Genomic DNA, 14366 nt, shown 5'->3' on the forward strand with positions numbered 1-14366 from the left:
AATATAATATAATACTCACGCGTATTTTGTTTTAAGACGACTCAGTAAGGAGTTTTTATTATTCTGTCGCCGGGCGTTTCACAAATATACAAATCACATGCACAAAGACACCCAGACTCAGGACAAGTATTCGTGGATCACACAAATACTTGTCCTACGAGATCGAACTAAGACGTCGCGCTCAGTGGGTTTGGCGTGGTGACCTCAACCACTCGACTATCCGTGCAGTCGATCGGGATTGCCCGACTAGTTTTAGATGTGATGCGTCGGCTCATGATTAAGGACTCCGGTTGGGTTCGAAACTAGTTGGGCGATTACAAATTAAAATATTTGTGATCAAGTATTCCTCATGATGATTTTTTTAATCGTTTCTCAGCAGTATCTTAGAATAAGTAATAGATTTAAAAAGTCTAAAAGCCCACGTTTTTAAATGTCACTCCATTCAAATTCTATCAAAATTGGTCCACTCGTTTTTATAGTTGTAAATTGCATTGTCATCGGCATTGAAGCTACCCTGAAAATTTCAGCCTGCTAGCTTATCGGGAAGTGCCTCAAAATTGAGTTACAAAAACCCAACCTGAACGACAAACATACAAACAAACAAGAAAGTGAGTGTATAAAAACGTTGAAAAAACACCCAAAACTTTGAAAAAGTCGTAGTAAAACTTCCTTGCATTAGGATCGAACCTGCAACCTCTTGCATGCAAAGCAATACAACGAACCACAAGTCCACGAAGACGCATGGCTATCTAACGTACAAGTAAAAACGGAATACGTCGAGAGGGTTGGCAGTGAGGGGATTAACACACCCTCTGGGGTGACGACAGGGGTTGTGACTTGCGATAATGCCGTTTGGAAATTGGATAAACGTTTCTGCCATCTAGAAATTGTTTGACTGGCCTGTTGGTCTAGTGGTTAGTGCCCTTGACTGCTATAACTGCGGTGGTAAGTTCGATCCCCACCCAGGATAAATGTTTGTGTGATGAGCATGATTATTTGGTCTGTGTCTGGGTGTAATCTATACTAATATATAAAGCTGAAGAGTTTGTTTGTTTGTTTGTTTGAACGCGCTAATCCCAGGAACTACTGGTCCAAATTAAAAAATTCTTTTTGTGTTGAATAGGCCATTAATCGAGGAAGGCTTTAGGCTATAAACCAGCACGCTGCGACTAATAGGAGCGAAGATACAAAGGAAAATGTGAAAAAAACAGGACGGGTATAAATCATAACTTATATCTTCTTCTACCCACGGGAACGAAGTCGTGGGCAACAGCTAGTTTATGTATATTTTGTATGTATTTAGAGATATATAAGTATGTTTATCAGTTTCCTAGTACTCATAATACAAGCCTTTTTAGTTAGAGACTCACGCAGTCACACAATATACATACACATGCAAAATATCATCTCAATCGGAAACCGGGAAGTGAGTCTATAACTTGCAAGATTTGATTACAGGCAAAGGGACAGGTGATACTGAATAAGAGCTTGAAACATTACCACACCATCATACAAATTATTCACGTAAGTAGCTTTAATCTTTTAAGATCATAGGTAGATCAATTATTAATCTATGAAGGACAGTAATAGATGACCAACTTTTTTATTACCACAGAATGTAAATCGAAAGAAGTGGCAGTTATGTTACACAAGGCGCCGTAGTTAGGTGATATTGATCAACCTTATTTTATAGTAATAAACAGACAAGCTGTTGCCCGCGACTCCGTCTGCGTGGGTTTCAGTTTACACCCCGCGGTGGTTCCCGTTTCCGTGGATATGCTCGGATAATATGTAGCCTTAGAAAATCCCCCCCCCCTTTATTATTAGAAAAACCTTTGTTGGACCTTTAGGAACATACAGTAAAAAAAGTAGACGTATTGGTTTATCTATTCTTGAGTATGGCGCTTACCAAAATTCATCTTTATTTTAGTAAATTCTTCATAATTAACTACAAAATATTTGTCTTTCTATATTTTTGTCAATAAAGCTTAAGTGAGGTGAAAGCTCCCTTCCATCTTTTCTATATTCCGTGTTTATAACTTACCCAAAAGCAACCACTGGCTAATCATTTATTTATCCGAGTGACCCGTTCAAAAATGCATGAGATTGACCCCAAAGATGGCGGCAGGTGAATAGGCCATATATAACTTTTTGATTTTATGGAAACGCTCACGAGATAATATATTAGCCACACTTTTTTATTACTTAGGTGTTGCGAGGAATTAATAAGTAATTTTTTTAGCTAATGAATTAGTTGATTATATACCTTAACAAGTCTGTTTGCGGGTGTGAAAGAGTTATGCCACTTTTCGTTGTATATTGCTCTGTCACTCTTTTCGTCGTTACAGGTAGTCAGAAGCTTGAAAAGTCTGACAATCAGTCTAACCAAGGGGTATCGTGTCGCCCAGGTAACTGGGTTGAGGAGGTCAGATAGGCAGTCGCTCCTTGTAAAACACCGGTACTTAGCTGAAACCGGTTAGACTGGTAGCCGACCCCAACATAGTTGGGAAAAGGCTAGGCCAATGATGATTGCTCTGTCACTCTTTTACAATCATAATAATATTATTGAAATGAAACTACTTTTACGGATTTTTTCGCGGTTTAATTTTAGATTTTAGTTCCTGACCGAATAATATTACTTTGCTAGAGCATTCTCCTCCGAAACGACTGGAGAAGCCGTTAATTTGAATAAATATTATGTGTATATTTAGTAGGTCTTAGAATCGGCTTTCTATTTTTCATAATTCTTATTTTTGATGTAACGAGAATGGGAATTTGAATGAGGATTTCTAGTGTCTGTTCCGACAACGGAATTCCTTGTTAAAATTAGTTTCACAACGTTTGCTGGGTCAGGTAATGGAACAATTTATTTAGCTAAAAATAAGTTAGGAAAATTAACAATAATAAATGAATACGATACGACAATTCAATATGAAATAATTAAAAATCAATGAAATGAAAAAATAATCTTGTTTCCTGGCAACGGTTTCTAGACGCAGTTTACAGTGTCAAACAAACGCACTGTCACTGTCAATATATTGGTAATCCTTCACAAACGCCGTTGTTTGGTTTTCCGTGCGGTATCGCGCATTTTAACAAACAATATTTCGTGTATTTTCGGCTAATTAAAGCAAAGTGAACGTTTCATAATGGCTGTGAGTATTTCTTATGCGATAACATGTTACCACAAACGAAATAAGACGTTAATTGCCGGTTTAAAGAAACATAACCTTACTTATTATTAATGTCATGTTTTTCACATTTTTAGCAGATTTTTGCCGTTTATATGCATTTTTAAGTGTATTTATTGTGTTTTTTAGTCGATAGCAGCCGCTCAGGTGCAAGAAGTGCGTTCGATTACTCGGATCGAACGTATTGGTGCCCACTCACACATTCGCGGTCTCGGTCTTGATGATTCCTTGGAGCCTAGAGCCGTGTCCCAGGGCATGGTGGGGCAGAAGATGGCCAGGAAGGCCGCCGGCGTCATCCTCCAGATGATTCGAGAAGGTAATATTGATTAAATTGTTTATTGTTGCTATGGTAACATGATTTGTTTGATAATGTTTATTTGCTAAACCACGCGAAACCCAATGCGTCGTGAATTCGATTCTCGCGACTCAAGAATTAAATGTGCAGGATGAAAATACATTGTTGAAAAACACTGTCCCTATATCTCAAAAAAACATCAACTGTATAAAATGCAATGTATTTCTTACCATCAAACATCTAAATTGTTACACACACATACATAATACTACATGGTACAGAAACTATAGCTATTAAGTGATCTATAATTTTCGCAACCTCATTGCCATCTGAATAAAATCTTATCCTCTGAGAGTTTCACAAACTTTTGCTGAACACATACTTATTCAGGAGTCGTCAAAAAACTGAAACAAACAATTTCTTTTGACTATTGACCGCATACTCTACAGATAAAGAACAGGTGTTTCTGGCTCAAAAGAGATGCATTAGAGCAATATGTAATCTACAAAAAACTGACTCTTGCAAATCCCATTTCATTAACTTAAAACTACTAACATTTCCTTCGATTTATATATATGAAGTTGCCATGTTTGTTAGGACTAACACTAATCTATTTATTCAAACAACAAGAAGCCGCAATAAAACACGTCTGTGCATAGTACCTTCTCGGACTGCTCTCCTACATAACAGTGTCTTTTGTATGGCTGTGAAGATATACAACAAACTACCCACGGCAGTTAAAGAATCGGAAAATATTGCCTCATTTAAAACCATGCTACGAAATTTTTTGATAAGTAAAGCCTATTATACTATAAATGATTTTCTCAATGATAATAATATTGATAAAAAATAATTATACGATTTTGTGACATAGACCTATTTAAATGACATTTACATTGATTACTTATTGTTGATAAATGCACCAATTATATGGTAGTGTAAAGTGGGTTGTTTTCTGTTTTGTAACATAATAATAACCATTTAATGTTATTTTGATTAATTATGTGTAACATTTGCATGCCAAATATGGTAAAATTCAGTGGACTATTTGCTTTATGTACCATCATCTCTTACCTGTATTTAGCAAATAAAGAATTTGATTTGATTTGATACTACATGTAAAATATGTTCTGTTTATAGGTAAAATAGCAGGAAGAGCAGTTTTGCTAGCTGGCCAGCCCGGAACAGGGAAGACGGCCATCGCCATGGGCCTCGCTCAGGCTCTCGGACCTGACACTCCATTCACAAGCATGGCTGGTAAGTTACTTACTTCTTTATATAGTTCTGCACAATTTTAAATATTCCTTTTTCGTTTTCTTATGCCTATACAATAATTCTCTCATTTATCCTTTTTTTCAGGTTCTGAAATATTCTCCCTCGAGATGAGCAAAACCGAGGCTCTTACACAAGCCATCAGGAAGTCTATCGGTATTCGAATCAAGTGAGTTGATTGATTATTTATGGAGTTGAATTTGAGAAAGAACATAAGATAGTTAAAATCCCGGACTTTTGAAGAATTCTCTTCAACATCGTCGCGGGCGAAACCGCGGGCGAAAAGCTAGTTTTATATAAAATTAATTACTTTACAGAGAAGAATCAGAGATTATAGAAGGAGAAGTAGTAGAAGTCGTAGTCGAGCGCTCGGCGGGCGGCGGTGGGGCGCGTGTGGGCAGACTCACGCTCAAGACCACGGACATGGAGACCAACTACGATATGGGAGCTAAGATGATCGACTCGCTGCTCAAGGAGAAGGTAGTTTCCCCAGTGCTGGGCAAAAGTTTCCCACTGCTGGGCAAAAGTTGCCCACGTATTTGAATTGTCAGCTTTCAGATTTTTCTATTGTTTGGAAAGTTTTTCCAGTGTTGGGCAAAAGTTTCCGTCTGTTGGGCAAAGTTTGCTCAGCTTTTCCTTACTATTTTGCTCAGTTTCTTTCGAATTTGGCTAATGCATAGTAGATATCGCTTTTTAATGTTAATTAGTCATTTAATATAATTTTTTTCTGTCTTTGTTATTAATTATAACGATATGATCCTAGACTAATCTACGTAAAATTCTAATTAAAATTCTAATCCTTGTAGGTCCAAGCCGGTGACGTCATCACCATAGACAAGGCAACGGGCAAGATAAACAAGCTTGGTAGGAGTTTTGCAAGAGCCAGAGACTATGATGCTACCGGTATGTAAAATTAATAATAGCCTATTAATATCCCACTGTTGGACACAGGCCTCTCTTCGAAGTTGAAAGTGTTATTCACCATGTCAAGAATAGACCTGCAGATGTATATCAGAAATATTTATGATATGATATTATTCTTAAAACTAACTGTTGCCCGCGGCTTCGTCCGCGTGTTTAAAAGATATAAGTTAGGAATTTTTGAACGGAAGCCCACGAAAATGAATAATTTTCCCTTTTTTTCCACATTTTCCATTGTACCTTCGCTCCTATCAGTCGCAGCGTAATAATATATATTATAGCCTAAAACCTTCCTCAAAAAATGGTCTATTCAACACAAAAATAATTTTTCAATTTGAACCAGTAGTTCGTGAGATTAGCGCGTACAAACAAACAAACTCTTCAGCTTTATATATCAGTATAGATGATGAAAACTTTCTCATAAAAAGCTACTGAGCGAAACTTCGTGAAAGTCTTAAAGGATGAACGCGGATGACATAGCACGACGCCGGCGGTTCAGGTTTAGTCAGTAAGAGTCTGACACTACCCATTTCCTCCCCCGAGGGAGAGGCTGTCCATGAGGATATGAACACTAGCTGTTCCCTCCCCGGAGAGAGCGGGTGTCCCCCGCCATACACCAAAAAAAATAGTCAGGCCCGCGGGAAACAGGAAGTACCTATCACATTTAATATTATTCACACCTACAGGTCAGCAAGCCAGATTCGTCCAATGCCCCGAAGGTGAACTACAGAAACGCAAAGAAGTCGTACACACAGTCACTCTACATGAAATTGATGTCATCAACTCTAGAACACATGGATTCTTAGCCCTGTTCTCAGGTAAGCATTTAATTAATAAATTTAAAACATCTAAACCCACGTTTTTAAATGTCACTCCATTCAAATTTTATCAAAATCGGTTCAGCCGTTTTTAAAGTTGTAAATTGCATTGTCATCGGGTTTGAAGCTACCCTGAAAATTTCAGCCCGCCAGCTTAACGGGAAGTGACTTGAGTCAATTTTGAAATTGAGTTGCAAAAAATCCATCCGGAACGACAAACAAACAAGAAAAAATTGTGTCTAAAAACGTGGGAAAAATGAATTAAAATTGCTGAATCGACTATACTGAAATAACTTTGCTGCCTGTCTGTTTTATCAACCTGATCTCGTGAACCCGAACAGATCAGATATGTTATTATGTATTTCTTTTGACACTATAGCAATTTATTGCAACAAAAACTACGATTGGTTCAGTCATAAATGTGAATTCTTTAAGTCATTTTATTTCGAAATTTTGTTTTTTTTTTTAAACCACTGAACCATTAGTGTCATGTAAATATGATATATCTCACACCACACACACACACACATACAAACGCACACACGCACACACACACACTTACACATACAATTTTGATCTGAACTATGTTATATTTATTTCGTATATATATTTTTCTTTCTTTTCTTTGTTCCACCCCCATTTAACTCCGACAAACCTGTTTTAACAATAGTTAAATACGATAAATAAATAATTAATTCCCATAATTATAATAACAGGTGACACAGGAGAAATCAAGTCAGAGATTCGTGAACAGATCAACAGTAAGGTGGCGGAGTGGCGCGAGGAGGGGAAGGCGGAGATGATACCGGGAGTCCTGTTCATTGACGAGGTGAGTGTCCCGGGGCAAACACAACGTGACCCGCCCGGCCCACACTGCTTGCCGGCGGAAGCCCGCGGTCTGTGTATCAAGGATTGCAACGCATTGCCATACACCGACACGAAAACGCGGATGACGTAGCACGGCGGTTCAGGTTTAGTCAGTAAGAGTCTGACACTACACATTTCCTCCCCCGAGGGAGTGGGTGTCCATGAAGATTACCCCGCCTTACCAAAAAAAAAAGGGAAACAGCGTCAATTTTCCTAGTGTCCGTCTTGTAGTTTATGCGTACGTATTTTTTAACTAGCTGTTGCACGCGACTTCGTCCGCGTGGTTAGAAGATATAACTTAGGAATTTTTGTACAGAAGCCCTCGAAAATTAATAATTTTCCCTGTTTTTTTCCACATTTTCCATTGTATCTTCGCTCCTATTAGTCGCAGCGTGATGGTATATAGCCTAAAACCTTCCTCGGTAAAGTGTCTATACAACACAAAAATAATTTTTCAAACAAACGCGCGTTCAAACAAACAAACAAACTCTTCAGCTTTATATATTAGTATAATTATTTTGCAACTTTTCCATATTTTTTGGTCACCGTTTAAACCTTCCCTGGACTGCTACGAATATTTCAAGACAGCCGTAATCGTATTTTAGCGTGACTACCATATGTACGAATCATTTTTATACTGGGTTGATACAACGGTGGGGCGTTTCTTACAACTGCCAATACAAGGTACTATTTTCAAGCTCTGTACCAAAAATCAATAAAATTGGAGCAGTAGTTTAGTCGCAAATTATTTTTAAGTTTTTGATATATTATTATATTATTTTGGACACGATGTATCTTTTGATTACTCGGATAGCCGAGTGGCTGAGGTCACCAAGCCAAACCCACAGCGCGCGTGGTGTCGCGGTTTTCGATCCCCGCTTAGGACAAGCATTTGTTCTGATTCTGGGTGTCATTGTGATATGATTTGTATGTTTGTGAATCCCCCCGCGACACAAGGATTAAATTCCTTAGTGCGGGAGTCGTTTTAAAAAAAAGCCTTTCCTAACAGCTGATTATATCTACACGCATAGATTATTCACCTTACAACGATAAATCTGACACGACTGTAATAGAACTGCAAACAAACCGTACGGTCCAATTGCAGTCGGCGTGCAATCGTGTGACGGTTGGTTGAAATGCAATCCGTCTGTCTAGAGCCTAACTAACTGACCATCAGTTACAAAGGGTGGTTGCGTTTCACTCTGATTTGTTAGCTACATTTTTGTTGCTTTTAATTTTTAACCCGTGTCGAATTAATACTAAAAACGTATAGTATACGTGTTGTAATTTAACGCCCCGCCGTCACATCAACCCTGTATTATATCACGAAGGCAGATCACTAATAGCAAATGCTAAATGCTATGAAAAAAAAGCATGCTACGTTTTGGCGCTATATGTTATATTAACCGTCACTAGTGATGAGCACTATCATTTGTTCTGTGTCTGATATTAATTCATATATATGTATTACTAGCTGACCCAGCAAACGTTGTTTTGCCTAATAAATTATTTCTAGTTGTATGTATTTTTAAAGCCACATTACAAAAAAATAAAAACAAAAAATTTCTTCCAATAATCAAATATGTTTTTTTTAGTGTGAGCAACCCTTAACACTTAGGGGTATGAAAAATAGATGTTGTTCTATTCTCAGACCTACCTAATATGTGTACAAAATTTCATAAAAATCGGTCGAACCGTTTCGGAGGAGTTCGGTAACTAACATCGTGACACAGGAATTTTATATATTAGATGTTTACAAATATATAAGTATGTTTATCAGCTGTCTAGTTCTGCTTAGTTTGAGACTATAGTAAGGCGAACTAGACGAGATAAAAAACGTAAACAAGCGGACCGTTACTGAGTTACATTGCGCTAACGAAGGATTATTATCCCTGTCCTTATCACTCGTACGCAGTCATGGCGTCAGTTTGTCGATGACAGCTGTCGTTATGTGTTTCGTGGTACAAGAAAGCAGTCAGTACGGCAGTTGTCAACATTAGGTCCGCCATGTTGTGAAGAAGTTCATTCCTTTATTTTTGACAAAATTCGAACTTTATAATATTTTATTCAAATAAAATGTTATGAACCCCTGATTTTTTTTTATCTCGTCTCGTTGGCCTTACTTAGATGGGAAAGTTGTGCAATATTAAGATACAACCTTGTAAATAACAAGACATATGTACCAGAAATGCTACAAAAGCCTTTAAATGAATGTTCGACTACCAGGCGCACATGCTGGACGTGGAGTGCTTCTCGTTCCTGAACCGCGCGCTGGAGTCGGACACGGCGCCCGTGCTCATCATGGCCACCAACCGCGGCATCACGCGCATCCGGGGCACGAGCTACCGCTCGCCGCACGGCATCCCGCTCGACCTGCTCGACAGGATGATCATCGTGCCCACCTCGCCCTACTCGCACCAGGAGCTGCGCGAGATACTCAACATCAGGTGCGAGGAGGAAGACTGCCAGATGTCCGCTGACGCCCTGACGGTGTTGACGCGCGTGGCTACTGAGACCTCGCTCCGCTACGCCATACAGCTGATCACCACCGCCTCGCTGGTGGCGCGCAGGAGGAAGGCCGCCGAGGTAACAGCTTCAAATCGATGCGAGGAATAGAGCAAAGAATATTATAACAAAAAGAAGCCCAAGTAAATCTTCGTCACTTTAGCTACCTGCCAATAAAAGTTTCTTCAAAATCGGTTCAGCCGTTTTTTATATAAGCTGGAACAAAGAGAAGGATATCTGAGCAAATCCTGTAAAAAAAGGGGTGTGTACAGCATAATTGCTTTTTCCAATATTTCAAACAGACAATCCTATTAATATACATGTATGAATAGATGACCATAAAATATATTTGCACAATCTACACTGACATAACGAAATTCATTTAAAATGCTACTTTATAACAACTTAACCTAACCTTGGGTTTATTCAAAAGCAATATTATGCGACAGAATTTTTATATGAAACTTTATTATTCTAGAAGGGGAATTACCGTTCACACATCCCTAGATCCACCGGCGTTGATATATTTTACAAATTTGAACTTTGCAGCAATGGAATATTGAAAGACTCATATTAAGAATATATTTTACATTGTCAGGTGAGCATGGAGGACGTCAAGAAGGTTTACTCCCTGTTCCTGGACGAGCACCGCTCCGAGCAGTTCCTGAAGGAGTACCAGGATGAGTTCATGTTCAACGATGGATCTGGCGGTGAGTTGGAGATGTCTATTAGATGATGCAACGGTTTACTCACGCGTATGTATCGGGATCGGCCGACTAGTTTCGGACACAACCGGAGTCCTTAATCATGAGCTTAGAACGAAACCGTTGCATCATTTAATAATGAATAGCTCTCTCGTTTTTTCTATTTTTATTTAAAAAAACCACTCCTGAAGTAAGGAATTTAATTCTTGTACTGTGGAGTGTTTCATAGACATACAAGTCACATGCACAAGACACCCAAACTCAGGACAAGCATTCGTGGATCACACAAACGCTTGTCCTACGCGGGGATCGAACCCGCGTCGTGCAGAGTCGATCTAGCGCAGTGACCACAACCACACGACTGTGTGCAGTTCTCTTTGATTAGTTGATTCAAGGTCACTTTGGATGCAAAAACTGCTGTGTGGCAGGGGTCGATCAGTGTCCATACATATATGTCTGAAATCTACTAGTCTAAATCTACTATCTTATATTTGCTGTCCTAGCAAACCACGTACCGCCTATTTCATCACCGTTTAAACCTTCCCTGGACATTCACGAATATTACAAGTAAAAATAATCCTAATCAGTTCAGCCGTTCTCGAGTTTTAGCGAGACTAACGAACAGCAATTCATTTATATATATATCTTGTATTGTATGTTTCAGATGCATCGCAACTAATGGAGGTGTCGCAGTAAACCTGTTAATTCCAAATATGTTCGCTTTAACTTGCTTAGAATATTGTTTTAGTTTTATCTACTATAATTATAATCTCCACAAATTGCTAACAGTTGCAACGTTGTTACAGAACATTCAAAGATTTAATTAAAAACCCACTTTTTTAAATGTCACTCTAATTAGATTTAAAATCGTGGTCACCTTTGTCAAATTTATCAAATTCGGTTTAGCCGCTTTTATAGTTGCAAATGGCATTGGCATCGGGTTTGAAGCTACCCTGAAAATTTCAGCCTGCTAGCTTATCGGGAAGTGCCTCAAAATTGAGTTGCAAAAATCCAACCGGAACGACAAACAAACAAGAAAAGTGAGTCTATAAAACAAAACAAAAATCTGCTTTAAAAAACGGCCTGCAATATAAATGTTCTGTCAAATGACGTCATCACTATGGCGAACGTGTGTTAGCAATATGCCGAGATTATTCTTACATGGAATGTATTTTAGGTTACTATAAGTTTTTAATTGTAAGTTTGTATTAAATGAATATCGAAAAATGGAATTTATTGCTTTTTATTTCTATTTTCCCGTAGGTAACTTAAAATTTGATAGTTAACGAAAGCTGCCTACTTAAAATGGGAATGGGCCGGCCATGTTTGTGGCTTGCCAAGTTGCCAGATAACTCCTGGGCCTAAAGTATGTACACAATAGATTCCATCCAACATAAAGCGGCGACGAGGACGGCCCCAAAATAGATGGCACGATAAACTGGATGCATACCACAAAAAAAAAAAGGATAAAGCTATAGCTAGACAGAATGGAAAAATATAAGGGAGGCCTTTGCTTTACAGTGGGACAGTAATGACTAAAAAGAAGGAGGTTTAGGTATACTGTTATATTAGTCAATAAATTAACTAAAAACGAGTATTTTTCTTGGATGTTCGCACAGAATTTTACTCCATTGCATGTAAAAGGTTAATATTGAGCTACTTAGCAGCATACAGTGTCTTTATTTTTGGCACTACTTTCAAAGCTGTTAATACCCATTCACATTTCAAACAATCCTTCGCTTAACATGTGCCTCCACAGACCGCAAGTTGCGCCACAATAGCCGGTACTCCGCCTTCTGCATCCAGTCCGACCGCTCAGCAGCTCATCAGCTACCTTTTCCGTATAATAAATATTTAGATATTAAGGGCATATAATAAAATGTGCAATATTCAAAAAACAATTTTAATTTAATCACTAACAATCGACTAACGAAGTTAAAGACAATCGACTAAAAAAAAGACATCTTACCGATGACAGTTGCCCCGCCCTAGCACAGAATTGATTTTAGTATTTTCACGCAGTGAATTTTTCCGTGTTGATTTAAAAACTTGAAATCACTGTAAAATCAAAATGTTTGCCGTAAGGAACCTTTTCAAAGCCAACGCTCAGATCCTTAAGAATGTCGCTCAGCAGAGGAATATGAGCGTAATTTCCACCCCAGCTAGGAACAAGGTGACCAAAGGCGTAAGTACATAATTCGTATTTTTCTTCTAAATTAACCATAATTTCTCTGCTATTATCAATTTAAAGCGTTGTAAAAGAATATTCTTTGGTATTTGGTGCCTATTATATTGATATCCAACTTAAAATATTTTTTCTATTACGTAATTATAGGTTATGTTTCTATTTGGCTGAACTAAAGGTCCTTGAACAAGGAAAACATAAAAAGATGGATCTTGGCTTGATGATAAAAATATAAAATAAATCAAGAAAATATTTGTGAAGTAATGCTAGGTATTTACCTAAATATTTTCTCTTGTGTTAAAAGATGGCTTATTCTTATCTAATTGGAGCATTGATTATCTGTAGGTAAATGTAATCGTCTATTTACTAATGAACTAAATTAGAACTTCATTAGAAAAATATCAAATATTTTTAAGTGACATTACTTTTTGTATTCATAAGACATAAAAAAAACGGTTGAAGATAATCAAAAATACTTAAAGCCAAACAAACAATATGTTTAAGAAAAACTATGGAAATATAACAATGACATGTCGGTGAAATTTCATATCTCTTGATTAAGGAGTTTTTCTAAACAACAAGCAGGTCTGCTGGAAGAGATTTCTTAAAGAAATAATCAGTACCTTTGTACATTTATTTTCATATCTTGATATTTCTGTGAATTTTCTGTGTATATAATAAATAAAAATTAAAAAGTTCAAATGCATTAAAGAAGGTAAAAAGCCAAAGCTAAGGATGGTTATTCAAAACTCAGAAACTATTTACCTTACATCATCATCATCATCATTCCCCTGCCCTTATCCCAATTATTTTATTTGGGGTCGGCGCAACATGTCATCTTCCACACCTTCCTATCGGCCGTCATCTCACAAGAAACACTAACTATTTACTTTACATACAATATCTAATAAGTATTCCGTTACCTTACAATATCTTATATTCTTTTTCAAAATTTTCAGGAGATGATCTTCCTAGCTGCAGCCATGGTGATTGGCTGGTCTGCGGTCCCCGCCTGGGTTCTGGTCAACATCAAGAACTACAGGAACAAGGAATAAACAGACAAACAGTATAGACAAATATTATGTAGATACAGCTGTGAGTTATTATGTTAAGTAAAAGGTAATTTAATAAATCATGATGTGGTTTTATTTCATCTATTTTGGGAATTAAGTTCGTGAGTGTTCTGCCCGATACTGAATTTCTAGTTATTGCATTGGAGAATACAAATAGGGTAGTTTAAATCCTATTTCCATTAATTTATCGGCCATTTGAAATAGCTGTAATGGACCCATTATAAACATAGTATACATAATATAGATGAATTGCACCCAAACAGAACCCATAGTTTATGAAGTTCCGGGTTTGATAAGTAGCAAATGCTACGGGCCCCTCTTTGTATCGCCTGTCTGAAGGCAATAAAAGTTTACCACAATTTTTTAACCAAGCTCTTCTCACACATCTTGCTGTTTGTTGTACAACAAAACTAACAGGAGAATTTGAGAACTTCATGCAAACCAAAGGGCAATGTTGGCTGTATTTGATGCACTGGGTTTGTCTCTTGATGGCAGTTTTTAAGTTCATTTATTAATTTGTCATGAGAGAACAAAA

General features: G+C 37.6%; 1 protein-coding gene across 1 annotated transcript; it reads left to right on the top strand.

Moving 5' to 3' along the window:
- Positions 1-3028: 3028 nt before the first annotated feature.
- LOC113508933 (ruvB-like 2) lies at positions 3029-11805 on the top strand. Its single transcript, XM_026892126.1, has 11 exons — positions 3029-3155; positions 3321-3507; positions 4627-4743; positions 4846-4927; positions 5076-5238; positions 5565-5661; positions 6366-6497; positions 7214-7326; positions 9591-9950; positions 10468-10579; positions 11238-11805. Exons 1-11 carry the CDS (start codon positions 3150-3152, stop codon positions 11267-11269), a joined length of 1401 nt encoding a protein of 466 aa, XP_026747927.1. The 5' UTR covers positions 3029-3149; the 3' UTR covers positions 11270-11805.
- Positions 11806-14366: the final 2561 nt, after the last annotated feature.

This window comes from Trichoplusia ni, chromosome 3 (assembly GCF_003590095.1).
Source record: "Trichoplusia ni isolate ovarian cell line Hi5 chromosome 3, tn1, whole genome shotgun sequence".
Taxonomy (NCBI): Eukaryota; Metazoa; Arthropoda; class Insecta; order Lepidoptera; family Noctuidae; genus Trichoplusia; species Trichoplusia ni.